At 53.1% G+C, this 25435-nt stretch overlaps 9 protein-coding genes across 9 annotated transcripts; 6 read left to right on the forward strand and 3 right to left on the reverse strand.

Moving 5' to 3' along the window:
- Positions 1-456: 456 nt before the first annotated feature.
- J4E92_000973 (uncharacterized protein) lies at positions 457-2478 on the forward strand (the record flags this gene model as incomplete). Its single annotated transcript, XM_051492387.1, has 1 exon — positions 457-2478. One exon carries the CDS (start codon positions 457-459, stop codon positions 2476-2478), a length of 2022 nt encoding a protein of 673 aa, XP_051357899.1.
- A 287-nt stretch (positions 2479-2765) lies between these two features.
- J4E92_000974 (uncharacterized protein) lies at positions 2766-4847 on the reverse strand (the record flags this gene model as incomplete). Its single annotated transcript, XM_051492388.1, has 2 exons — positions 2766-4465; positions 4514-4847. The coding sequence occupies 2 exons, from the start codon at positions 4845-4847 to the stop codon at positions 2766-2768; spliced, it is 2034 nt and encodes a 677-aa protein (XP_051357900.1).
- A 2749-nt stretch (positions 4848-7596) lies between these two features.
- J4E92_000975 (uncharacterized protein) lies at positions 7597-9997 on the forward strand (the record flags this gene model as incomplete). The annotated part of the gene is made up of 2 exons (XM_051492389.1): positions 7597-7745; positions 7810-9997. 2 exons carry the CDS (start codon positions 7597-7599, stop codon positions 9995-9997), a joined length of 2337 nt encoding a protein of 778 aa, XP_051357901.1.
- A 293-nt stretch (positions 9998-10290) lies between these two features.
- On the reverse strand, positions 10291-13753 carry J4E92_000976 (uncharacterized protein; the record flags this gene model as incomplete). The annotated part of the gene is made up of 4 exons (XM_051492390.1): positions 10291-11523; positions 13052-13239; positions 13289-13496; positions 13556-13753. The coding sequence occupies 4 exons, from the start codon at positions 13751-13753 to the stop codon at positions 10291-10293; spliced, it is 1827 nt and encodes a 608-aa protein (XP_051357902.1).
- Positions 13754-14786: 1033 nt separating this feature from the next.
- On the forward strand, positions 14787-16190 carry J4E92_000977 (uncharacterized protein; the record flags this gene model as incomplete). The annotated part of the gene is made up of 1 exon (XM_051492391.1): positions 14787-16190. The coding sequence occupies one exon, from the start codon at positions 14787-14789 to the stop codon at positions 16188-16190; it is 1404 nt and encodes a 467-aa protein (XP_051357903.1).
- A 391-nt stretch (positions 16191-16581) lies between these two features.
- Positions 16582-18177, reverse strand: J4E92_000978 (uncharacterized protein; the record flags this gene model as incomplete). Its single annotated transcript, XM_051492392.1, has 3 exons — positions 16582-17007; positions 17062-17321; positions 17460-18177. The coding sequence occupies 3 exons, from the start codon at positions 18175-18177 to the stop codon at positions 16582-16584; spliced, it is 1404 nt and encodes a 467-aa protein (XP_051357904.1).
- A 1925-nt stretch (positions 18178-20102) lies between these two features.
- On the forward strand, positions 20103-21757 carry J4E92_000979 (uncharacterized protein; the record flags this gene model as incomplete). Its single annotated transcript, XM_051492393.1, has 2 exons — positions 20103-20106; positions 20202-21757. The coding sequence occupies 2 exons, from the start codon at positions 20103-20105 to the stop codon at positions 21755-21757; spliced, it is 1560 nt and encodes a 519-aa protein (XP_051357905.1).
- A 289-nt stretch (positions 21758-22046) lies between these two features.
- J4E92_000980 (uncharacterized protein) lies at positions 22047-22688 on the forward strand (the record flags this gene model as incomplete). The annotated part of the gene is made up of 1 exon (XM_051492394.1): positions 22047-22688. The coding sequence occupies one exon, from the start codon at positions 22047-22049 to the stop codon at positions 22686-22688; it is 642 nt and encodes a 213-aa protein (XP_051357906.1).
- Positions 22689-23481: 793 nt separating this feature from the next.
- J4E92_000981 (uncharacterized protein) lies at positions 23482-24822 on the forward strand (the record flags this gene model as incomplete). The annotated part of the gene is made up of 1 exon (XM_051492395.1): positions 23482-24822. The coding sequence occupies one exon, from the start codon at positions 23482-23484 to the stop codon at positions 24820-24822; it is 1341 nt and encodes a 446-aa protein (XP_051357907.1).
- Positions 24823-25435: the final 613 nt, after the last annotated feature.

Genomic DNA, 25435 nt, shown 5'->3' on the forward strand with positions numbered 1-25435 from the left:
ACTTCTTTCCTCGAACAGGATAGAGCCACCAAAATGTGTCGAAAAAGTTCGCAGCCGTATTACAGGTATATAACGAGTTGTCAAAAAGCTAAAGTTCATGACGGGAATGGAGAGACACCACCCAATCTACATAGTGTACCTCATGGAGTACGCCAATTCTCTCTCAATCAGGATGGGTGAAGCAAGAGTCTTCGTGGCGTCGCAGTCTGTAACGTGAAATCTGAATTGGCTTGGTGAATGTGTGGAAAAGCATTGGCTTCCGAACGCACAAACACTCAGTGTAACCTAAATCTACTAGGCTAAGCTTCTCGTACTCACGGCTTTCTTATAGACGGACAAATCACACCCGCTCGACCTATTTCACAGCCACAGCGACACAACTTCAATTCCACGGACTTATAAGCGCCCGTTCTCACATTGTATCGCCTTAGAACTGTTCAGATCAAAGCTGACCAGATGAACAATTATGCGATGCCAGATCTAGAAGCCCCCACTGCGCCTCCGTCTCCTGAAACTCCAGCCGCCCAAGTCAAAGATCCACCACCTCCACCTAGGCGTCAACCACCACCTGTGCCTAAGAAGGCCATAAAGGCCGATAAGTCCACGTGTGGTATCTGCTATCAACGAGTAGAGCTAAAGCCCAAAGCCAAAGCAAACATCCATTTCAACAAGTGTTGGGATGGTTTGAGAGAAAAGGCAAAGGAAGCTAAGAGTCAGATTGTGAAGAATCCACTAGAGGAAAGGGAGGTTGGAGAGAGCGACGAGACCTCGTTGGAGACGCTGCAAGTCGAGAACAGCGAACTAGGTGAAAGAGAGGAACCATCCACACCGATACCATCATTCTCATCAGACCTGGAGAAAACATCCTGTCTTCTTTGCCACAAAGACCTGTGGGGTATGAACGATCTCGACGCCTTCGACCACCGCTTGATCTGCCTTAAGACACTCTCTCCAGCTCGCTGCCCTGTCTGCGAGGTCTCCTTTAAAGAGGTTTCCGAGCCAGATGACGACGTCCTCTCGTGCGAAAGTAGTGGCTGGCCAATCCATACCATAATCTGGCATCTGCACGCTTGCCAGAACGACTGCCATACTTGCCCAGAGGCACAGGCCGACTGGACAGCCTTGATTTCCCGGCGGGCTGGTCGTACCGAAGTAGCGCAGAGAGTCTTCTGGAAGAGTATAGGAGAAAGAAAAGATTGGGGTCTGCGCAAACACAGGGACAGCGTGAAGACCAAGAAGAAGTCGGGGTTAGCGCGTGAGGATGGGATATATCGGACAAAGAGCTCGCCGTTGCGTGCTTCGCAGATAATCGTTACTGCACGTGAGTCACATAGTGAGTCGGAGATCGAGGTAACGAGGGTGGAGAAAGCTATCGTAGCCGAAAAGATCCCTTTCGATCGGTTCATAAGGTCTAGCTTCTCCATAATGAAGCTCCCTCACTCCGCGAAAATGCGCACGGACTACAAACCTGAGGAAGTGCAAACGGAGGTACTGCCTCTCTTCGATTCGAAGACGTTCTGGAAACAACTTTCGTACAAAGCGCAGACGCGATTGCTACCCAAGCTTGTACCTAAGCCACTCAACGTCACCTCTCCTACCAAGAAGAAACTACCAGCTGACCGTGCGCTCGCGGAAAAGTTTCCAGTCCCCAGCAACAAAGACGAAGCGAAATCGCAGCTTCGATTGTTAAGCAATCCGCTAGAACCTCTCGCTCCGATGACTTCCGCGGCGAAATCAGAGGCGCTTCTTAAAGCACCTCAGCGGCCCACCATCCCCAAGAACAAGGATGAACTCGACGCCTTTCAAAGGAAGTTGTTAGATCTGTTGAAGCCTGTTGCAGAACAAGAAAGTGTCACGCTCCCTCGGAAGGTGTGCCAGTTTCCAGAGATCACCCTGACTTGTCCACAAGAAGAACACGACAGTCAGCCTGCATTGGCTTTATCACAGCCGCAGAGCATCAACAACGCGACTTTCAGTACCGCTACTGCAGCTCAAAAGCCCCTCAGAAGCACGTCTTCACTTCCGAACGAAAATTGGCGTAACTCACCTCCCGGCGCTCAAGAACAGTTCCGTGAATTGGTAAAATCGAATAAAGCAAGGCCATACTACGGACGGTCTGCAAATCCGCTGTCTAAGCCAGAGCCACTGCCCCATGGCACAAGGTCATCTCCGCATCCGTGGCCAGCCAGCTTTGGTGAAAGAAGATCCATGACTGCTGTGACTCTACCAGTGCATGGTAGGCCAGCGAATCCTCTTCCGGAGAGCTCGCTACAGTGGACATTTTACAACTTCCAGGAACTTGACCAGGAGATGGAGGTCGAGACTTACGTGTACGGTCGGCGTGGCGCCATTCCAGTTGACTTGAAGTCTAATATTCGTACTGTTATCGACCCTGCGCTGTCTGAGGAAGAGCAGATAGCGCGGAACCGAGAGTGCTGTAGAGGCATGTTCGGGAGCTTTGCCGAGACGAGCGAGTAGATACATAGTATGGAGTGAAACGAAGTCAGAAGACTTTGTAGAAAGTCGGTGCTCGAGGCGAGAGAGATACAAGATTGGGCCGGGTCGCTGTACGAAGCACAAGGATTAGAGTGAATCGTGGATACATGCAGGTAGAAGACTCCTGGCTCGTGTATAGACACGTGAATCTATGTATAGTTGAAGAATAACGAGCGTTTCATCATAACATCGTGACAATACTTCTGATAGCGGACGTGGAAGAAGCTACAGGCATAGCACACCCGTGATGCGGCCTTTGAACCCGGAATCTACACCTTACTCTTCTCATCGCCAACAACAAACACCTCTGTAGGCTCCACTTCAATCTCATCCGAAGAAAATGTCCTTGAGCGGCGGAAGACGGCTTCCTCGACTGTGTCATATACCATCGTGCCTTTCTTATTGACATCAGCCATATCGCGGAGCTTCCACCCGAACCTCGCGAAGCGCTCGCGAACACGGTCGTTTAGCCCTACCAGTCGGAACTGCGTTTTCTTCCCACCATACGCCTCGATATCTGCTTTCAGATCTTTCAGATGCGTAAGACCTGTTGTGTCGATATTATGCATGGCATACATGTCAAGCACGACACTGCGAATCTGAACAGGCTCTTCGAGGATCTCGGCTTTTGTGCGAAGACGCAAGGCACGGTCTTTTCCAGCGACACTCCAGTTGCGGTTTGCGTGCGCAGCCTCCAGTGTCGCCACATCACCGGAGTTGAATGTCTGGACCGCGTCGAGGCACTGCGTCTTGATGTGGTAGGCGTTGTAGAAGAGCATAGACTGGTGAATGCGGAATACTTGGGTATCGAGAGGAGTGGGATGCATACCGGGTTGGCGGCCGTGAGAAGCCACTTCGATAGACGTTATGCGGTGCACGCGGTGAAAGGCCATAAAGAGGAGGTGGTAGACGATGTTGAATCCGACGGCCGTGCCGATCCCAACCTCTGAAGAGACAAAGAGGGTGAGCCAAAAAGCTAGCATGGAGGTAGTAAAGTCGACGAGTGAGGTACGCCAATATCCGTAGAACACTTTGAGGGGGACTACAATGTGCCATACTGCCGTGACAATAATGGCTGCCAATGTGGCTTTAGGTATCCAATATAGCGCTGGCGAAAGCTTGAAGATACTGAGGATGACGACACCACCTGCAATCAAACCATAGGCTGGAGACTTGACGCCAGACTCTGAGTTGACGGCAGTTCGCGACATAGCACCACCGACCGCCATGGAGGAGAAGAAGGAATTGAAGAAGTTGGTGAAGCCGAGATAGACCAGCTCTTGTGCGGCGTCGGTGACGTAGCCATTCTTGCGACCAAAGGCTTTGGCGATAGCTAGATGCTCAAGCGCAGCTGCAATGAATGGTGCAATGCTTCGTGCGAATACCTTGCCGATAAGTGCCGAGTCTGGCATGCGAGGCGTTGCAATCCCATCAGACTTTACCTTGCTGAGTGCCCAGACAGGATCGTCATTCTCAAGGTCGATGTCTTTGTTCACTGCGTACGAGATGCCAGCGAAGAGAATGAGGACTACAGCACTACGACCAAGTGCTAGCAGCCATATGGCCTTATTCTTCTTGCCCCACCGTTGCCCCATCTTTTGCATGAGATAGAGCAGGAGAAGGCCTCCAAGACCCACTCCGCATGTCGGACCGTCGTATTGTGGTATTTTAGCGAAAAGGTCGTGAATGATGTTCGCCGTACCGGAGCCGACAGTGATGCCGAATAGCGAGGGGATTTGGCCGAGCATGATGACGATGGCAGCTGCGGAGATGAAGCCGCTCAGAACAGGCACGGAAATAAACTCTAGCAGAAATCCTAGCTTGAGCAAGCCTAGCGTCATGGAGTAGATGCCGACGGACATAGCAACAGCGGAAGCGATGGCTTGTGGTGAGTATCCGTCTTGGGCAACGTCTGCGATTATCTCCGCTGTCAAGAGACCCATGAGTGACGTAGGACCAGTAGACAGGTCTGTGAGAGTCTTAGTAAACAGGGTTGCAATGAGTAGCAACGACTTACCCTTAGATGTTCCCATGATCAGGTACAGAAAGTTAGGCAGCCAACTCGACATGAGTCCATACTGTCCGGGGATCGTCGCAATCTTCGCGTACGCCAGAGACTGAGGGATGAGCAGAACGCCAACAGTGATACCGGCTAATGTGTCGTTCAGTAGCCATCGCGGATTGTACTTCGGCAGCCATTGAATGATGGGCGCCTTCTGAAGTAGATATTGGCTTGCCACTGAAGGTGCGGCGCGGACGGCTTTCGTGCCATACCGTATCGTCCGCTGGAGGGTAGTATCAGTGGCTATCGCTTCCCGGCTCCCTTGAGCCTTCTTCCTGAGATACTCCATAGTGGGTTGGAAGATAGCAAGCAAAGACAAAGCGACAAAAGATATCTCAGAGCTAGGGCAGTGCAGCGTTGAGCAGTATAGGAGGCTTATTGGGGGTTACTCCAGGGCACGGCATATCAAAGATATACTCCGCACATCCTGGAAATCGGCGTTATCGACAACAAGGTAGCGTCATGTCGATGAAACTGGGTCTCGAAGCCACAGCGCTGTGATTGAGCCTACTGGGTGGCCGGTCAGCACACCCACTCTCAACCGCTTATCCGCGTGGAAACATGCTGGGAACGTCTAGGCGAAATCGCGTCGAGGAACTGCCAATCATGGCAACAAGACGTCAGCATGCCGGTCCCGCGATGTCCAATGAGGAAGTGAACTGCAGCTGCCATGTCTGATACCCTGCTCAAGTCTCGACCTTCCGTCTTGGAGACCGAAGTGTGGGCGAGGAGGAGTGGAGACTTCGACGTGGTTGTGATTCGGCCTTCGTTTCGTAACACACCACTGAGGCGCAAAGACGTAGTCACGCTGTCAAGACCAGCAGGGGCCGGTAAGATATTAGACAAGCGCTTGTCACACTGCCGATATGCCTAAGCAGATGCAACCCAGGTTTGAGTTGCAACTAGCATTGCCCTCGGGCCTTACTCAAGCTTCTTGGAGATAGCCGGATCGTGTGCATCTGACTTAGTGGGTTGGTAACGGCCAACTCAAACTGCGTGTCAGAGGACTCTTTGTTGAGGGAGAGAGATGTTTGGACAAAATTACCCCGCAATACACCTCATCAGCACCGAATTAGCTTCCGTCAGCCACCCCGCGCAAGGCTCGTTGAAGCCGCACACTAGCGCCTTGAATTAAGCTTTGAGTCAAGCTCCACGAATAGACGGCCAAGCATCCTTGTCGAGTATCTCCCGGACGGAGCGTGTGCCGTGTCAGTGCAGCCGACGATCGAATGCACGACGAAACGTTCGTTTACAACGACGACGATCACACCAGGCCCAGTCTGCGTAATTCGGTAGTTATCATGGTGACAAGAAGTATGGGACAATTCGTGCATCCCGCAGATGGTATGATATGAGTTGTCTGGGTTTGGGTATGACGACTGACAAATGTTACCCCTCAACCGATGGCGGCACAATCTGAACATACTGGAATACGCTGCGTCTGCCTAGGCGTTCCTTTGGTGCGCAACGCCAATGCGCCTCAGTGGCGCGCGTGGTTTGTCATCCTCGCGATATGACAACATGGAGCACTAGTCGGACGTGGCAACGATTTGACAATGGCGTCGCAATGCGTTCGTCGGAAAGACAATCCGTTTTACTCACATTGAGCATCCGCGTCAAGACCGAGACTCCGGTTTCCGATTTGTAGACAACTCATGAAACTGACACTCGGATAGCCAGATCACACCAATGCGCTACAGATATAAGTTCAGTACAGCAGATAGCTCTTGCATATCAACAATATTTCAGGAGCCTGCTCTAGGTACGCGTACATCTGCACATGCATCCCCGAGCGGGATCAGTTCCCGGAAACAATAGATGCATGCAGTGTGACCGGCGCCCTTTGACCCGATAGGGACAAGCTTCAAGTTCGTGCGAGACGTGTTTCGCTAAGCCGTTTGGGAAGGTAGAGCTCGAGGCACTCTCGCGAAGACTGTAGAGATAGTGTGTACAGCGATTGCAACGATAATGTTGCATGATGCGCGTTCGCTGCCGAAGATACGTGCACAGGACCACTAGTTGCGCATATTGAATAATGTGCGCTGATGCAGAATTCGTCATGACTGGAAAGCATGAAACATGGATGATATGCTCATGTCTTTACAGCGTTCCCCGCATTCGTTGGCTTGGCTTTTACATGAGGCGTAATCGGAGCGCTGAATTTGGAGCCAAGAGATATTTTATAGTCGAGCCATTGCTGACTCTGGGCTGGCCGTGCTTCTCATGTGGTTTTATCAAAGGCTTGATAAGGCTCCGTTCTGCATCGACTGGGGATGTAGTCGGGCACAAGACATGATGCCACTGTGTTGGTGGTGTGGGACGAGACAGCCACCATGCCAAACGACGACTCTCAGTCAGCGAATATCGCATAAAATCCGGACAAGGCGCCTTCCAGCGGTTTAGTCCCTCCAATGACGGTTATATGTCGGAAAGCCGTGATAAGTCCAGTGGGCGACATGGCAGCCTGGATCGTGTGCCGACACCAACATACTGAGTGCAGACGGTGGGATTGGCTGGTGAGGTAGGCATGTGTAGCGAAGAGGAGTTGCAGCAGTGGCTGAATACGCGGCAACACTGATTGAATTCTAGATGTCCAGCTCGAAGAAAGCCGCCGAGGGCTTTGCCTGGGAAAAGGGTGACATCATGGGAAAGTCGTCGTGGAAGGTCCTGCAAAGAACCGGTGGGGTAAAGCTAGAACAGGGCGCTGCAGGAGGCCGTTGCATGCCCCTGTCAGGCATCACGCGAAGGAAGGGCGACCCATGCCAGCCGCCTGGCGGCATGGGCAGGTGTGATAGCGCGAGGACGAGAATGCATCACTGTGTGAGAAAAGACGCGATCGAGGTAAAAGAAAGCGCGTTGTGAGGGAGGATGGATGGGACGACGCGACGAGGGAGGTGAAGGGTGCCGTGTCGGAGACAAAGACGCAAGCTCCGTCTCCGCGCTAACGCCAAGACGAAATTTATTATCGATACGGCATCATTCCAGCCAGTGCAGAGCAGACGTCCCCGGCGAGAGTTGTATATCGAAGACATTGGAACATGGCGCGCAAGAAGAAGAGCGCGCAGGCTGATGCCGCGCCCAACGGCAGCGCCTCGTCGACGCCGCCGCCCGCTCCCAACGGCGCAGCAACCGCGAAGAAGCCGGCCGGCGAGCCCTCGACGTCTGCCCTCATCATCTGCCGCAACAAGTGAGTTTGGGCGGGTACTGCCGTCGTGATGCACAGAGACAATACCCTAATGGCGGGACTACAGGCATTGGCGCTACATCTCTTCGTTCCACGGCCCCTGGCTCCAGCTGCCCCCGGAGGTCCTCGAGTCGCTCGCCCACAGCAACTACCTCTCCCCGCGCCCCCACCCGATTGACCCCGCCGTCTTCTACGACCTCGTCAAGATCCGCAAGGCCGTCGACGAGGCGACCAACCTGGCTGTGCGCGCCACGTCGGGCCTGACGTCGGCCGCCCTCAGCAACAGCCTCAATGGCAACAATAGTATGCTGGGCAATGCGGCGGCACTGGGGATAGGCTATGGGGGAGGGGGAACCTCGAAGCTGAGCAGGGAGCGGAAGCACCGCATGCGCGAGCTGGCGACGAGCAAGCTGAGTCAGGCATATCATTTGGACGAGATCGCGGCCAGTGTAGCTACCATGCAGAGCGCGAGCACGCTGGAAGACGTCGCGCACCTGGTGCTGCAGCGCGAGCCCAACAACGTCGACGCCAAGTACGTCCACTTCTTCCACGAGAAGATACCCAGCCGCATGATGGCGCAGTGTACACCTTTGCATACTTTGAATGAAATCATCAGCGAGCGACCCAACGACGGGAGCCCCCTTCGAACGCGCGCATTGACAAGAATCTTCAAGGAGGACTACGTGAACTCGGCCAAGGACCTGAGTGAGGCCCTGAGCACAGCGCGGTACATGATGGCACAGCATCGCGCGGGCAACGATCAGCTGGTGCTGGCAAAGACGCTCCAGGAACAATATGGGCGGGATTGGCGGCAGGAAGTCAAGATCCCCGACGAAGACCACCCCAATTCGCTCGAGACACAGCTGCTGTTCCATCGCGCAGGCGTATACTTCACTATAGCATGCGGCCACGTCAATGCTGCCCTCGACGGCCTACAGGCAGCCGAAGAGGCAAAGGCACGGCGCGATGCCCAAATCGCGGAAGGTAAGGAGCCAGATCCAATAACACCAGAAGAAGCGCACAGCAATCATCTTCGCCTCGAAGCCCGCAAGCAGGTCCGCCAAAACGCCAAACGCGCCCTTCGAGACTATGTCGCCTTCCTCTCACACTTCGACTACACGCCCGGTATCTCCGCTGAGCTCGCCGAAGAGTTCTTGCGCAGACTGGGCCACTCGGCGAACGGCAGCCCCAACGGCTATTCGAATGATAAGATCAAACCGAATATGAACCGCCTCATCGAGCAGACAAACGGCGCGTCATCACCCATCTCCGAAGCCCTCGTCCCTCACCGCGGCCCAACCAAATCCTCCTCTGACCGCGCATCGTGGCCCAAACTCCCTCCACCGGAGATCTTCAAAGTCTCCCAGCTCTTCGATGCTGCGCCTCCCGCCTCTCTACCCCCATATCCACCGCCTCGCAACTCGTCCGAGTCCGCAGCCTCAGCAGCGGCCACCGCCTTCGCAGACAGCCACGAGAGTATAACATACCACCCCCTCATTACAGATGCCCTGCACAGTCTCCTCCTCTGCCACGCACTCATACAAACACCCCCCAAAGAACACCTCCGCCACGCCCACAATGCCGCCCGCCTCGCCCGCGTCTGCGACGGCTACCCCATCTTCCTCGCCGCACGTTCTCCCGCACGCGCAGATTGGATCGAAGTCCTCCGTAGAGCTGGGAACTGGATCGGCCTGTCAACATCCTGGGAGAACCTCTGTCGCCCTGCACCCCTACCTGGCCACGGAGGCGGAAAGAACGGCTCCACAGACGTAGCAGGAAAGAACGGCATGAACGGGTCTGGCGGCGGCGAAACAGAAGCCCAACGACGCGAACGTCAGAAGCACGAAGCCATCCTCGAAGCCCTAGCCGACGAACGCGTCGTCGACGAAGAAAGCTTTCAGCGTGCGGTTCGCGCGCGCGAGCGCCGGAACAGAGAGGACGAGGAGGCCGAGAAGAAGAGGCAGCAATCTCCTCCTAGCGACGCAGATGGCAACCCAATGTCGCCACAACCCACCCCACCTAAGCGCTGGGCGCAAGATGACGGTCGCGAATATCCGATCAGTACGGAACGAGCGGAGGCCATCTCACGCTGGGTCCGGGATGCACCGCCAGTGGGCGAGACCAGCGGTGCGAAAAGCAAGAAGAGAACAAAGGGCAAAGGGAAGAAACCTTCCTTGAGGGCGGGCGGAACGGGCTTGAGCCTTACCGAGAGCGTGGAGACGATGAGTGTTCAAGACGAGGAGATTGATGATTAGTGCTAGATTTGGATGTTAGCGAGGCCCTTGTCTTGATAACGCGGTGGGACGGTGGACAATTCTTATCGAGAGCCATGGCCTCGGCCTGATAGAGTTGGAAGTAGACTAGCTTTCTCATTAGCGCTTGTGGATAGCAGATGAATGTCCAAAGTGTTCTGATGGTTTGGATTGTCATTCATTTCTCTGACTGAGACTATTCTACATGCGGGCCCACTGGCAGCCACTTCCTTTCCCGAAACCCTCCTTTTCCATCGTATATGAGCTCATGGCAGACTTGGGTAGCGAGTACACCCTCACTTGCTAAACCAGTCCGCCGTAAACGCCCTCTCTGATCCTCCTATAGACACGTGCTCGACGTCCGCCAGGTCCACTCCCTCCAGCTCGTCGACAATACTCTGCCAGATCTTCTCCGATTTCTCCACCGATACACTCTCTCCATCCCACCCGTACTGCAGGTCCTCTTCCGTAATCACAAAGTTATTCTTCTCGTTGTCTTCAAACACTCCGTACGGCTCCTCGGGTGCCATGTTATGGTTCAGTATGCGGTTGAGCGGCAGTTTATTGGCAGCCAACCAATACGCGCGATGGAACCGCTTGTCAGAAGCCTTCATGTTGGGAAACCACTTCTGTTTGACCGTGAGAAGATCCGCTTCCATGGATAAGCGGAGCCATTTGTGAACAGATGGCGCAACAGTCGTCCAATGGATCTCGTTATGCTCATGAGCAAACATTCCATATACGCCGATGCTGGTAGTCGTTGTGGCCGGTGGGTCATACTGGAACGGGTTCGCAGCATTGTGTAAAACTAGAAGCGACATTCTGTTTCCATTCTTGATGAAGCCTGCTGTAATATGCGCGTCCCATCTGTCGCTGTCTGAGTGGTAGATTCCTTTCTCAAACTGATCTTGTAAAAAGGACTCGGCAAATTCGAAGCCATGTCCAGGTTCAAGCTCATATAGCACGACCGGCCACTTGTACTCGTCGTAGATGCTTGTGATATCTTGGGGTATAGTCTCAGGGTGGACAATCTTGGGAGGCGGTGGTGGAGGTGCTGCGGGCGTATGCGGTTGATGTTGAGGCATGTAAACTAAGGGTCGCGCATGAACCGGTTCTTGATACTGTGGGTAGGGAGAAATATACGGTGGTGGGTGATACTGCCGCGGATCGATGTAGTGCATGGGGCCCGGTTGCGGTAGATGAGGAGTCGGGTGGTGGTTTACCACGGGGCTGCTTGTGAAGCTCTGTTGCTGCCCATGCTTTGGTTTGGGTGAACCCGGAAGAAGACGTCTAAAGCGAGGAGGTGGTGCAGGTGTAGTTGTCAAGTCGTCAATAATTGAAGCCTTGCGTTTGCGAGGCATCGATGTAGGCTCTCTGATCAGTTGGTACTGCGGCGCTGAGTCTTGAGCGGAAATTGTCTTTCTCCTCGCTACCTCGCCCTTTCTTTTGTACTCGTCCTGCTTCTTCTTGCTCTGTGCATCTACCATGCTAAGGTTGTGAGTTGGCCAATGCTGGATAGAGGGCGCTTTCTGTCAAGCTGTTAGCACGAATAGTAAGATGTCTCAACACTGCGTTGGCAAAGCATAGCACCTCATACAAGGGAAAACCTGGACAGGTCTGCAGCCTACATCAGCATGAACACCTGCAAGGTAGGTGCCCTAACGTCGATGTAGGATCCAGACCTGTTCAGATTTTCCCTAGATTGGCGTGATAGCAAGGGATACATACTGGTAGAGGGGGTAGAGCGACAGTTTGTTGTGACGGATAATCCTGGATGTTCGATACTGAGGGATGAATGTATGCTGGTGCAAATGTGCTGTAAGGCGATGTATACGGGCCTCGCAATGGTTTCGCAGGATCATGTTGGCGCACATCGTCGAGGTGGTGAAGGGGCGGCGTAGGTGGTCGTTGCCTGTTCGCCCAATGTGGTACAGGCACGTTGTACCGATGTTGCGGTTGGTGAAGGATTTCGGGCTCAGGGGAAAGAGGAGTTGAGATGAAAGTACTTGCCGCAGTTGTTTGTGGAGAGGGAGCGCCAAAGGTAGCCATCGAGTCTTTGCGCGCGGATGCAGCGTCATGCACGTCATCCAAGCTCATAGCCTGAGGCCAGCCGGAAGGCGCGCCATGTTGTGAAGGGTTCATCTGGTGTACTTGCAGCAGGTTGAATCGAGAGGCTCATATTTGGTGTTGGAAGAGGCGGGCGGGGGTTGTTGACTATTTATACTGCCGTTGCTCGTGGTGACGGTCGTATGGGAGGCAGCAGCGACCAGTGATAGAAGGCACGCTACCCCGACAACACAAGGGAGTACACCGACAGTGCAAATTCGCGACGTGTCTCCCGCCTTCACCCGACAACTGCGGATAGGGACGCGCACAAAGTGGCGGATTGACCACGTTGAGGCTGCAACGTCGCTGCCTGACTGTTCTGTTGTTGACGTAATGAGACGGATCAGGAGATTAATAGCAAACGGAGGGTTGAAAAATGGGCTGAGAGCATTGAGGTAGAGACAGATATATCAAGATGGAGTGATAAAGGAGCACCTTTATATAGAAATGCCGCAGATGGAAGCGAGATTGGTGAATGATTCAGTAATACGTTGAGGTGGGCTAACCACACTAACATTCACGGAACCCGTCTTCATCAACCACTAAAATGATCTTCTTCTCGAGGTGCCAGGCTGTCTTCGAATCAGCTGACCCAAACCAGGCTTTAGTCGGGTCAATCCGTGCCAAGCTTCGTAGGCAGAAGCAGACCCGTGGAACATAGAGCGAACTGGATGAACTCTGCATATGAAAATGTAATCTTACCCAGATCTCGCTGATGAGTCATAAAGTAACCACCATACTCCCGCCTTTTCCTGTGCTTATTCAACGCTTCCAACGCCAAAAGAATCGAGACAAAGTGCGTATACTAGCGACAAAAACAGGAGATACTGCGCCGCATGCAGCTCATGAGAGAGAGAGAGGAGGATGAGAAGCTAAACAACACGCTTTACCTGTAGACGAGATTAGTTGAGTACTGCTGGACTGGTAGTAGGATGCACGGGTGCTGGTTACCTCGAAGAACCGTTTGAGCCACCACACCTGGAAGAACCCCTGGCCGATGAGTACCATCAACTGGAAGATGCTCCACCACTTGATGCGCGCGTTCGTGCTCTCAGCAGTATTCCTGTGTACGCGCTCGCGCACGATGATGTAGCTCTGCTCGTCCTTGACCTGGGAGACGAGTTCCGACATTGTCCGCACTAGTTCTGTCAGTACTATCCTCTCCAGCTGCTCAGTGTAGTTCCTCACCCTCCTTCTCCAATGGGTCTTGGGGGGCCTCCGATTCAGGGACGTAGACAATGCCGTGCACGTTGAACGAGACCTCCTTCGTGTTCGCGCCCCAGTGCTCGTTGTTGAAGCAGTACGTGTATTTGCCGTCTTCTTTGGCGTCGAAGGAGTGGTCGCCGGAGGATACGCCGCGTTCGTGGACTTGGTAGCTTCGAGAGGGCGTCTCGATCTGTGGATAAATAGTCAGCTATGTGGTTTGGAGGCAGAATTGGAGTCTCATTGACGCACCCAGAAATCAATCTCCAAGTTTCCGCTGCCGCCAAACTCCCGGTCGCCGACTTGGAACGTGACTGTCATCTTGTCGTCCTTGTGGAGGGACTCGTGGAAGCATTCGCGCTGGTGGGCCTTCATTTGGATATTGTGCGCCGTCGCGAATGACAGCAAGCTGCTCGCCGCAGCGAGCATGGCGAGAGATGGGAACAGCATGGCGGGTGTATGGTGATGCTGCTCTGTCGTGTCGAATTCGGTGTTTCGTCGAGCGCCAAGCTACGTACACGGAGATGCCAGCTTGCCCGCAATGCAAGGGCCCAGAACGTTAGCGTTCAGATTAGTCAGCCACGGCTCCGTCTCAACTTCCTTCGAACGGCGTCCTGCTCTGTCCTACACCCCGCAATATTGTTGTTCGTTCACAGCCTTCCTGGTGAATCCTGGATGCGATGCAGCGTTCCTTCTAATATGTTAGGAATCAGTAGATGATATGACAATTTCGCGATTCGCTGTGCAGTCTGCGTGCGCTGACATCCGCTACCCTTGAGGGTCTCGCACGATTACCACAATGCGCTACTACAGAACTTCAAGGTACAGCTGAGGACCATGGAGATGACGTATCGTGATTCAGCAGCTTAGATCGCCGGTAGCCTGGATATCTACGTCAAGGAGTTGAGGCGGAAGGTAACACCCATGTATCTCTCATGAAATATCCTCTTCGTCGTCCACTTCCTTTCTTCTGTGCGCGTAAATCTTAGGATAACGTCCCTTCTTCTGATTCTGTTATCGTTCTGCCATGTACCCTTCTCTTCTGCCGTCCAAATTTAGAGGTTCTGAACAGATCTGTTTGCCGCCAAGACCATCGTCAGTCCGCTCCCACACTTGTCCCCGCAACAACAGCACGTCTTTCTTGTGCGCTCAACCCCAGCTTGCTTTATTCACTTCAATTGCCGCTCGTCTCCGCGTGGCGTTTTCGTCGTCGTCGCTTACGGACCGCGTCCTTTCTTGCGCACGGTGTCAACGCCCTCACTTCGAACTCAGCGCCTGCACCTCCAAGCTATCGGGATGACGGATGCAAATGGCGCTCCGCGTAGAGTGTCCATGGCATACATCCTAGGCTTTAGTGACAAGCCGTACAAGGAAGTAAAGCCACCCGCACCTCCGCCGCAAACTGGGAAGCCCGGCCAACCTGCTAACATAGTGACTGCCCCCATTGAATACCATGACGAATCTTTAGGCTAATTACCACCAGATGTCTACTCCTGGTCGCATCGTAGAGTGGACCGCGAGCGACGGACGAAAAGGCAGGCTCACGGGCACCGGCAAACCACGACTCACTGCAGCCAGCCTTGCGAAGGTACCTTCTGAACAGCGGTCGGCAAAGGAGCTAGCAGGCGCGAAAGGCACCCCGAAGAAACCAGCTTCGACCAAGCCCGCCGCCAATGGAGACGACCCTTGGGCTGGTAATGGGTGGGGTGACGTCAATGCAAAGAGCGAATCGAAGAAGTCGAGCTCGAAGAAGGCCTCAAGTAACAAAGGTGATGCATGGGTCGTACAGGAATCGGGCAATGACACAAGCGATCCTCTCGCAGCCACCTGGGGCACTACCCCAGATGCTACAGGTGGCGACGACAACAAAGAGAAGAAAGATGACCCCGCAGATGCTTGGAACACACCGATTGCCCCAGAGAACGACATAGCCCCACAAGATGATAGCAAGAAGGACGGCGAGTCCAATGAATGGACAAAAGAGCAAGACGAGAAGCTGATGCAGATGAAGGATGATTCAAAGATTACCTGGGCTAAGATAGTCGAAGAATTTGGTAAAGCTGAGCATGAATGCAAACGCCGCTTCAAGGATATCAAGCCGAAGGATTGGAAACCAAGTGGGGCCAAACAGGGAGGTGAAAACAAGAAGGGGAAGAAGGGGAAGAAAGCAGATCAGAACGATGGAAACAACAAGGATGATAAGAAAAAAGAAGAGAAGAAGGATGAGGAAACGGGGGATGATGGCGGTTTATTGGGTCTCACGTTTGGAGAAGATACTGGTAACAGCAAAGACGAGTCTGGTGACAAGAACAATTCTGGGGACAAAGCACCCGATGTATGGGGCGGTAATGCAGACTGGGACTTCACTGGGGGAAATGCTGCAGGTACTGGTACGAATGCTTGGGAAACCCAAGTTGGATGGGGTACTGGCGCCACTACAGGTGGCGGAGACGGCGCGAATGATGCTGGTGCGAGCTGGGATAACACCGGTGGAAACAACTGGGGTACAGGGACGAACAACAACCAGAAAACCAACACCGGCGGCGGTGCCGGAGATGCGAAAGCTTCAGCGCAGAAAGCCCCATCAAACAAAGTGCCTCCGCGAGCGCCCCCTCAGCCCAATGCTAGCGACGGCAACAACAACAACACCCGTCCCATCGCCGCTCGTCCTCTCGAACTCGAAGTAAAACCCGACGATACGTTCTCCGCCGATGACTTGCGTCTAGTCGCTCGCATCTTACAACAAGATTGCTCAATGGTATGGAATAGGGTCAGCTGGCGATTCAGGGACAAGACAGGCAGGACGCTTCATCCTGATGAGTTCGAGAAGAAGATCACTGGGCGTCTAGAGGGCAAAGGTAGCGAGACGGGTGAGCGGAGGCGGTAGGACATTGACAAGGTGATGACAGAAGGTTACGCGTGAAATGTGTCATGAAGTACACCAAGGGTTGGAAGAGGAGTCAAATGAGCTCATATGTAATACTATAACTATAGCCAGCTGGGTTTCTAGTTCGCATCTTCTGGCTGTATAGTGTTCGATGCACTAGTGCGCCCGATGTGGTAGTTAGATACACTTTGAACGAGTCAACACAGTTATGAAACGTGGGTCAACGAACTCGTCATGGCATGTTATAAGCTAGATGACTGAGCCGTGCATGCTCAATGAGCATATTCTGGCGTAGCTCAAGCATCATGGATGAGACAGAACGAATGACTGTCCTCCGCGTTTCAGGTCGATCCTCGAGCATCTCCACTACCATCGGAGGTTGCACTCGCTCCTAGGCAGTGGCACTGTCCCTCCGAAGACACGTGTGCTTGAACTCCTTCTCCAGCCCAGGCATGTTCAGGCGATCGACACCCCAGCCGCAAGCCTGACTCTCACAGTGCAATACCAGCGAACTCAGATGACCAAAGACCTTTCCACATCCCTCGTCGCGACACACAAAAGGGTGAAGGTCGCCAGCTGCCGACCAACGCTGTACCTCGCGGATATCGACGCGGCCTATGCGAATGGACGCATGCATATCGAGATCCATGTAAAGCGCCGAGTACCACCACTTTCCGAGACAGCACGTAAGAAGTGCCGGGTCGTTGAAGTTGGGGCACTTGCCTGACTCCAAGTGATTGATGAGACTGGAGTAGGTGCGCATCGGTGCGTCGCAGGCCCAACAGCCAATGTCAGCGGACCTATGCTTAGTCATGTGCTGGTGTGTTGTCAGCGTGGCAGTCGCGAGTCAGTCGCGTGGCAGATCACTCACAATGTGGTAGTTGCCCTCGTGGTGTGTGTGGAAGCCACATTCCTCGCAAAGGAAACAGTTCTCGAGGTGAATACCCAGTTGGGTCTTTCCAGCACAGTGCTCGCCGCATTGGGGGCAGGCAAGTGCGAATGCACAGCTCTCGTAGTGTTGCGTAAGCTTGGTAAAGCTCGGTAGTATGCGCTTGCAGCCTTCGCACTGGAAGTGATCACACTTGAGATGCCGTGCAAGCGTGGACTGGTCCGGCCCATCGAAGTCGCAACCTGGTTGTAAGCAATGCTTATGTCCTTACCTTGGTCAGTCAAGTCCTCAAGGTGAAGTAATCGTTGAACAAGAGAATGAACGCTCTGACCAGGCAAAAAGACACGAGCTCGCAACTTAGAATCTCTCAGACCACTTACTGTTCGTCTGTTCCCAATGTGCATCCCGTTCATCCTGATTGCGAAATCGGCGCTGGCATGTTCCGCACCACGTATGCTTCGCAGCGGTTTGAAGATGTCGCTCCAACTCAGCGCGAGTGTTGAAGCCGAGCAGGCAAGTAAGACACACCCACTCATGGCCGACGCTGTAGTTATTCTCGAAGTGGTTCTTGAGAGCCCAGTCATCCTTGAAAGCGGAGAGACAAAGGTTGCAATGAACTTCATGGTTCGCTGCATTGTCGACGTGGTTCTTGAGACCATTGCGGTCCACGAAGACGCGCTTGCAGAGGTTGCAATAGTTTTCGTGTCCGACGCTCTGCTTAATGTGACTGAGCAGTGCAGCTTTGTTGGCGAACTTGTACGAGCAGACGCCACACCAGTTCTCGTGTGGATCGTATGCTTTTTCGGGTGTGTTGTCCGTTGAGCCCGAGACGATGCGATCTTGCCCTTGCTGGGCGCGTGGGCGGTTGAGGATAGCCTTGGTGCGATCATTCAGCACCTGCGGAGAGCGTCGAACCGGTGGTGCCGGCTGTACTGCAGGAGCGCCGCGCTTCTTGACCTCTTGCCATGGCATCGAGTCATCGGCAATCTGGTTGAGGAATGGGTTTTGAGAATGGTCAATAGCGGGACTGCGGACGGGAGTTTCGCTGCTGTCTGCACTAGCGAACATCGCATAGCGGTTGCTGCCAGGCGCGGCCATTGCCAGTCCGCTGCAGCGAGGGGAGGACGGGGTCGGTGTTTACAACAATTTAGTATCGGTACAGCTGATTGTGCTGATAGAGGTGATTGTGCTAGCACGTACAGCCAATAGCAAGCAGCCTGCCCTGAAGGCAGCAAGCGCCTTATCACGTGACAGCGCGGTAACAAACGGATGGAGACATGAACACACACGGATGCGCGCATAAGCGGCACCAAAGATCGATCGAACGTCTACTCGCGTTGAAGGTATCTTCGATGTACAGGAATGACCATGCAACTGATAACATTGAACAAGATGACACGATGGCGGAGACGAGGAGACGGTGAGCGTGGAGGTAATGGCGCGATGGATGTACACCTCATTGAAAGCGAACGCGATGTAGAGAATGCAGGACGAATCGATAAGTAAGCATGTACGTGCCGAATGGGCTTAGAAAGGTCGCGAAGCATATTGTCGCGAATGGACGGCGTGAGATGGTCGAAGCTGGGGTCCGGAAGACACGTTAAGTGAAAGCGAGACATGGAACTATATATCCATTCAGCGATGTCTCGATGAGACTAGAGTAGGGCAGTCAGACTGAAAGGAATGATGTCAGGAGGAAAGACGTGTTTGAATTGAAGGAGGTTGGGTGAATGACGCCACTAAAGTTAGTGTGTCACGTCGCTCACGCGCTCGGTTCCGAAGTTCGCCCGCCCAGACTTCGTATCTGTCACACCCACCGAATTCAATCACCTACACCATCAGCGCCATCAGCGCCATCAGCGCCATCTCGGAAACTCTGCCCCGCGAAGAAAAGCGAATGTTCGGTTACACTGCGACTGGAATATGTGACGAGGCCCCTTAGCTGCTTGCCCGAACAACGCGTCAGTCCTTGGCCAGAGCAGCACTACTGCAGAATTCATCGGACGCGTGCTTACTCCAACACTCTACCTTCAACAACGAACGAGCAGTCTGCTCCTTCCAGGGATCTCTGCTGCGCATCGTTTCAATGGTTCTGTCGCCCGTGTTATCGAACAAGCGATCTTATTATCATCTCGTTCCACTATGGCGGCTCGAGCCTCAAGCATGGCCACGAGAACTAGAGTCCTATCTCATTTTATCAATGCCTTTCCGGAAACTTCCCGACTCTAGGTGGGGGTTACTCACATGAGAAGGTTTGCTTTGCGAGCTCGGAATCTTGAAACATTAGAGTTTGTTCGTTGCGATGAACTCAATACAATATGGCCTCGCTGACAAAAGGCTGCTACATCTTACTCACGACATACATTGAACTCTGTCGTCCAGTCTGGAACGGTGCATTTCACTTGGAGCTTTCTTCGTTTGCTACTGCACTCTACAATGCGTCCGACTTTTAGTATAAGGATATGGATCCGGTACATTCACTACGGCGGCTTTACTATTGATTTTTCACACATGCTACATACCAGAGCTCGGCCTGCAGCTACGCCCTACATGCCTTCTTCGATCCGCTTCTCAGCCAGCTTTCTTCACTAACATCGTGGCGATTCAACCGGGTGAAAGCTATCCAGCGTCACTCACACGCGCCAAAGATTATGTCACACGACGTGGAGGGAAAGCGATGTGCCCCACAAGATGTACCTGCTTCCTGTATAACTACGGGCGCGGACTACACCCCCCGGTGATCTCTCACTCCCCGCACAACCATCCGGCTCTACTTCTTTGGCTGGCCTTCTTGTCCTGCACGGAAGAACCACCCAGTTTCATCCAAGTACGTTAGTTTGGAGAAGTGCTAAACAATACCTGTATAGCAAACCGGTACCGAAAACCGTTCTTGCACTTTTACGAGACACTAATCACCATCATAAGACTTGCTTCGTATAAGATGCATTGCATCGATAGGAGGATTCACCAGCGTTCACAAAAGACTAATCGCTTTGTCGCCTTTGAGCCTCGCTGTATCAATCATGCGTGGGATACGGAAAACAGTAGGCCGAAAGATCTCACAATTGATCAGCTGTGCCGTGCGCAAGCGCTTGCCGATGGTTCAAACTATCAACACCCAGATGAAGACATCATTGAGCGGATGCGCGCGAGAAATGATGTCCCTAGCACCCAGGAAGCAAACAGCCCCGAGCACCTCGAGCCCCCTTTACCTTTAACGCCGATAAGTTTGCACTCAGATGTTCTCGCCCGCAGTCTGCCTGTACCAGCCACTGACCCACCTAAGGCGGCTCCTGTCATCTCACAAACACATCCATGCGCGAAACTCTCGCCAGAAGATCATATCTGGGAAGAGAAAGCATGTAAAGGCATCGCTCACAAGGGGCTGAGCTTGGACAAAGTGTGGGATAAAAAGACTTGGAAGCAGAAAGCCAACAACATCGAACGATTGAAGTTGCTAAAGGACGATGGGTACGACATCAAATCTCTACAGGCCCCAAAGACATCCGCAGATGCAATAATCGAGGCTCTACTGGCTCACGTCAAAGTACGGAAGGAGAAGAATCTGGATCTTGCAGCTTCTACAGTACTACAGTCAACTCCCAGTGTGGAGGTATCAGAAGTACCAGAAGTGCCAGAAGTGCCAGAAGTATCAGAAGTAAGGAAAGAAGATAGCTACAACCCCACTCTAGCGAAGGATGACGACACATCGAATACGGAGCCCGAGGCAACTGCAGACCATGTTCCATCGGGCGTCGCACCCCAAGGCGTTCCGGGGTTGGCCGACGTTGAACCAGAATCGCACTCATATATTCCACCCCCCGTTGCAGGCCTGAAACGCAAGCATACCCACGAGGATGAAAACCAGCCTGATTGGCACCAAGACAACCCACAAAAGGAACTTCACGAAGCCTACAACACAGCAAACTCCAACACTCTCATCGATTCGCCGTGCACCTGCAGAAACGCTAAAATGGCGCGAATGATGACGAGGGAAGATTTTGCCAACGCCTTCGCACAGCAAGCTGCGTTCATATACAGTCAAAAGATTGGTCGTGACATCTTCCGCTACACTAGAGAGATGAGAAGGATATTTCAGGACCCAATGTCGAAAGAATCCTTCGACATTTGTATGGCGTCGTGGAGACCCTCACGGATCATTTTCCAGTCGCCACCATCGGCCGCTCGTCAGTTCTGCGAGCCGCATGTGTATATCAGCGCGCAAGGTATCAAGCTGATGATGTGGGAGCTTTCGCACATCGCTTACGATCCTCATGAAGATGGTACCTGGTGCATCGCAGATCCCGACGAAATTGAAGATCGAAAGGGCGATGGATTGATGGAAGCATGCAATCCAGTAAAGGACGAATTTCGATATAAGATCCGCATTTTCGAAACTCCAACTTTCCCTATGATTATGGAAGGAGAGACCATGGCACTGGTTGGACTACTGAGACGTCTTCGTAAGAGCGGTATCAGCTACTACCACAAAGGACAGTATGATCCGCAACGGATGGAGGTGGTCCCGTATGACAATGAAACCAGGCAGCTAAGTGATGCCACCCAGTCTGCTTTAGAGGAGGCGGCAAAGATATTAGAGGCAGGACAAGCCCTTGGTGGCATCGATGTTCATATTGGGTTTCTGGATAACTCGGACTACCTAGATGATTTGTTCTAGGTGAAGAGCGCACGAAGTAGTGCATTCACTGTGACCTGTCTGTAGCTCTACCAATTGTTTGATAAGAGGAACATATGACGATACGGTAGTGAATGCGACTCGCGGCCCGTGCTCACCAACACTCCAAGCTCTGCACCAAACACTGCCCTCGTTGCCTTGATGCTGCCTGTGTGCACCCCCACTCTCTAGCCACTTCTACGGCGAGGTCGCAGTCGTGAAAACATTCGATCATTTGCTCACTCTCATACTCCTACCGCGACCGCAATTTCGAACCCCAGCTACACCCACAATGCCTGTACGCACCCGCAAGATCGGCGTCAACGACAAGGACAAAACCGCTCTCGCATTTGCCGACGATGACTTCCGCCGTCATTGGGTCTCCGGCCAGGTGGGAGGCGGACGCAACACCGATTCAAGAGTCGCATTCAACCAACAAGACAACGGGTTCAAGCACCTAAAGCTTACTGTCGCAACGCTGGTCGACGTTAAAACCAACGAAGCACCTGACTTTGCCAATTTCGGTCCCGAAGAAGAGGCGAAATACCACGGGATGCTGCGCAGCAAGCTCAGCCTTGCCAAGGACTACATACTCAAGGAACAGGATCTGTCTCTCGACCCTGACCGATTCGGTGCGCGCCACGAGCCGACGTCACTAGCCCTCGCCGCACCGCCTATCATGATTGACCTATACTCTCAGCACATGATCCGGCTCCTCCTCGATATCTCAGCAGAACTTCGCCAAGTGAGCGCGACAACTCCGGAAGACGAGGTTGAGACCGTGCTAGAGGGGCCGATGAGAGATTACTTGGAGTTCTGGGAGAGGTTACAGAACAGTCTATCATGGCAGCTTCCCGGAGAGGATAACGAGGCTAGGATGGGCGAGGCGGACAGGGCTATGAATGAGGTGTTGGAGAAGTTGGTTGAGCCTTAGCATGTGGGCACATAAGGCAGCTTGGCAAGTCAACGGGGGAGGAATTTACGTGAGGCATGCTTGCAAGAAGATCAGTTGACAACACTGATAAAGGTTATGGAACTCTCGAGCAGTGGGAACGTCTTTGAACGCCGTTTCCAGGACCATATATCCCTTGTACTGCTAATGCAAAGATGAACAACACTGAGCTCGAAACATTTCTGCAGGGCACGCAACGACTCAGAAGCATGTTCGCAGACATCTAAGCAGTAGCAAAAGTCAATTGTCCAGTGCCTACCCAAAGCTTGTCACCATCCAGCCTTTGGCTTGCAAGTACTATCAAGCGAACAGCTGGTTTGCCGCCTGCTTGAATGCTTTCGGTATTTAGTTGCTCGATGTCGACACTAACTTTGCAAGTCCATCTTCAGCACTCTGTGTCGGCCCAGTGAGGTAGTCAACGGGGGCAATGAATATGTTTTCCGTTGTCTGGGGGGCACACGCTGCATATGTCGTCACTGATGCGATTGACTCTTTCTCCCGGCATTTCACGCGCTAGATCCCAGGCTGCTCTCCTTTACCAATATATAAACATTGCTTTCTGCTCCAAAAGACCATCGTGGCGAAGCTCAACTCGACTCCTCGATTGATAGACATTATATCGAAACGCAAAAATTGTGTGATCTGTATCAGGGTCGTCAGATAGTAGTCCTCGAGTTACTACTTCCCCATCTCCGAATATATAGAGGTATGTAAAGCCTCAAATGATTCTGTAACCTAGATTGACTGTCAAAGCCCCAAGCCGCGAGCACTCAATATGGCTTCGACTACCACAACATTTCCCAACACTCTTGAGGGTGTCAAGGCTTTCTGCAAGGGTCGCAAAGCTCTTGACCTCGTCCGCAGCTTTAGCACTACTCCAATCCCAGGCGCACCGGCAAAGTGGGACGATACGCTGGGAGTTTGTCTAGACCTCGAATGGTACAACCAACCTCCCGACAAGCCAATGGAGATAATCAACGAGGGCGGTCTCGTCGTCTTCCCGATGAAGAAGCTTCGTAGCTGCAAGAACCCAAGCGATTTCGAGGATCTCATTCGAAACTTCGCGGTACATCACCTACGCATCGTGGAGACGTGTCACATGCGGAACAAGGGGAAAGACAAGTTTGGTATTCCTTTCGGTGATACTGAGCTGAACCCAAGGTTTTGTCAAACGCGTTTCGTCACGAAATCTGAGGCCCAAGCAGTCCTGATCCAGTTCCTCGACAACCAGCGCTGCGATGATGGATCCAAGCGGCCAGTGATCTTCTTTGGTCAAGGCCTGAACAATGATGAGCGCCAGCTGAAGGAGCAATGGAACCTTAACACGGCTAAGCTTGACAGCATTGTTCTTACGATCCGATCGCTTGGAGCACTAGCGAGCCACGCCGGTATCGTCGCTGTCCCAGACAAAGAACGCGGTGAGAGCTTGCCGAGGTTCGTCGAGCTTCTTCGTGGGTTCCAAATCGATACAAGCAACATATGGCTACACAACAGCTCAAACGATGCGGTGTATGAGACGACACTGTTCTTTCTCGTTGTCCTTTTCCCAGTATTGTATCCGGGCACGCCTTGCAATCAGTTCCCACCGGACTGCACCATAGCCAGCCGTTCCATCAATGACATATGGACCGGTCTTGCTGAGGAGAAGAAAGTCATCCCACCGCAAACGTGGGGCACTGCTCAGTTCTGCTGGTACTGCGACAAGGCAGACGTGCATGACGCCGACGCGTGCCCTGTAAAGGAGACGATCGAGTGCGACATTTGCGCGAAAGCTCCTGGTCCTGAGAACAAGCGCTTCCGCAGCAAGCAATATCGCTTTGGCCATCAGACTAGTCGGTGTACCCATCAGTTCAGGCACTACATCCCACCCCTGCCTGCATTTATTACCGACAACCTCGACCACGAAGAGCAGCGTGCTGTCTCGCGAGCCAAGGCTAGTGACGATGTTGCGGTCGGTGGGCGGATTCTGTTCGACAAGCTTCTGGCACCTGGGTACCCAGGCAAGATTGGCGATCGTGAGTTGGATGCCGAGGACGAGCGTCGCGCTGAGGAGGACAAGATGCTGTGGAGCTTGAGCGATCCTGAAGACGAAGAATTCGCTCTAGATGACGAGTAGTACGGCATTTGACGCGTGTCAATCGAATCGACCGTGAGAGCACATTCGATCGCAGGCTTGGGGCTTATGGACGAGAGGAGGAACGTTTGCTTCTGTACAGCTGTTTTGTTGTAGTATTAGTAGTCAGCCATGATAAGGTGTATAACATCTGTTCCAAAGTCTGTTATCGAGCTCGATCCTTTCCCATGCTTGCTGTGTTGGAGAGAGTGAGCCCTGAACCGCTCTGGCTGCCACCCCTGGTAGGACGCTGCATGGCCAGTTGGTCGAGCATTAGGCGCTTCATGCTACCGATACTGATCGTAGCCTTTGAACAAGACGTGTAGTTTGGGACGAGGAGTGTGCACTGGAGACAGCTGTTGAAATCGTGGCTGGGTGGTGGTGTTACGAGCCGTTGATTGCGACGCGTCGCAAAGTTTCGCCGAAGCGATGACGTCACCCTCCCGATACGATCTTCTCACGTGACCCCAGCCATCTCCGGACTTCCAAGGTTTGCCGCTTCGTTTCCTGTGGCAAGCGCCAAAGCACTCCCGCTCGCAGCACTAGCTTCCGAGAGCACAATTTATTACATGTCTAGCAGACTAACACTATCGGACTGTCGTCGCAGCCTTCCTAA

This window comes from Alternaria infectoria (assembly GCF_024043175.1).
Source record: "Alternaria infectoria strain BMP 0036 chromosome Unknown scaffold_1, whole genome shotgun sequence".
In the NCBI taxonomy this organism is placed as follows: domain Eukaryota; kingdom Fungi; phylum Ascomycota; class Dothideomycetes; order Pleosporales; family Pleosporaceae; genus Alternaria; species Alternaria infectoria.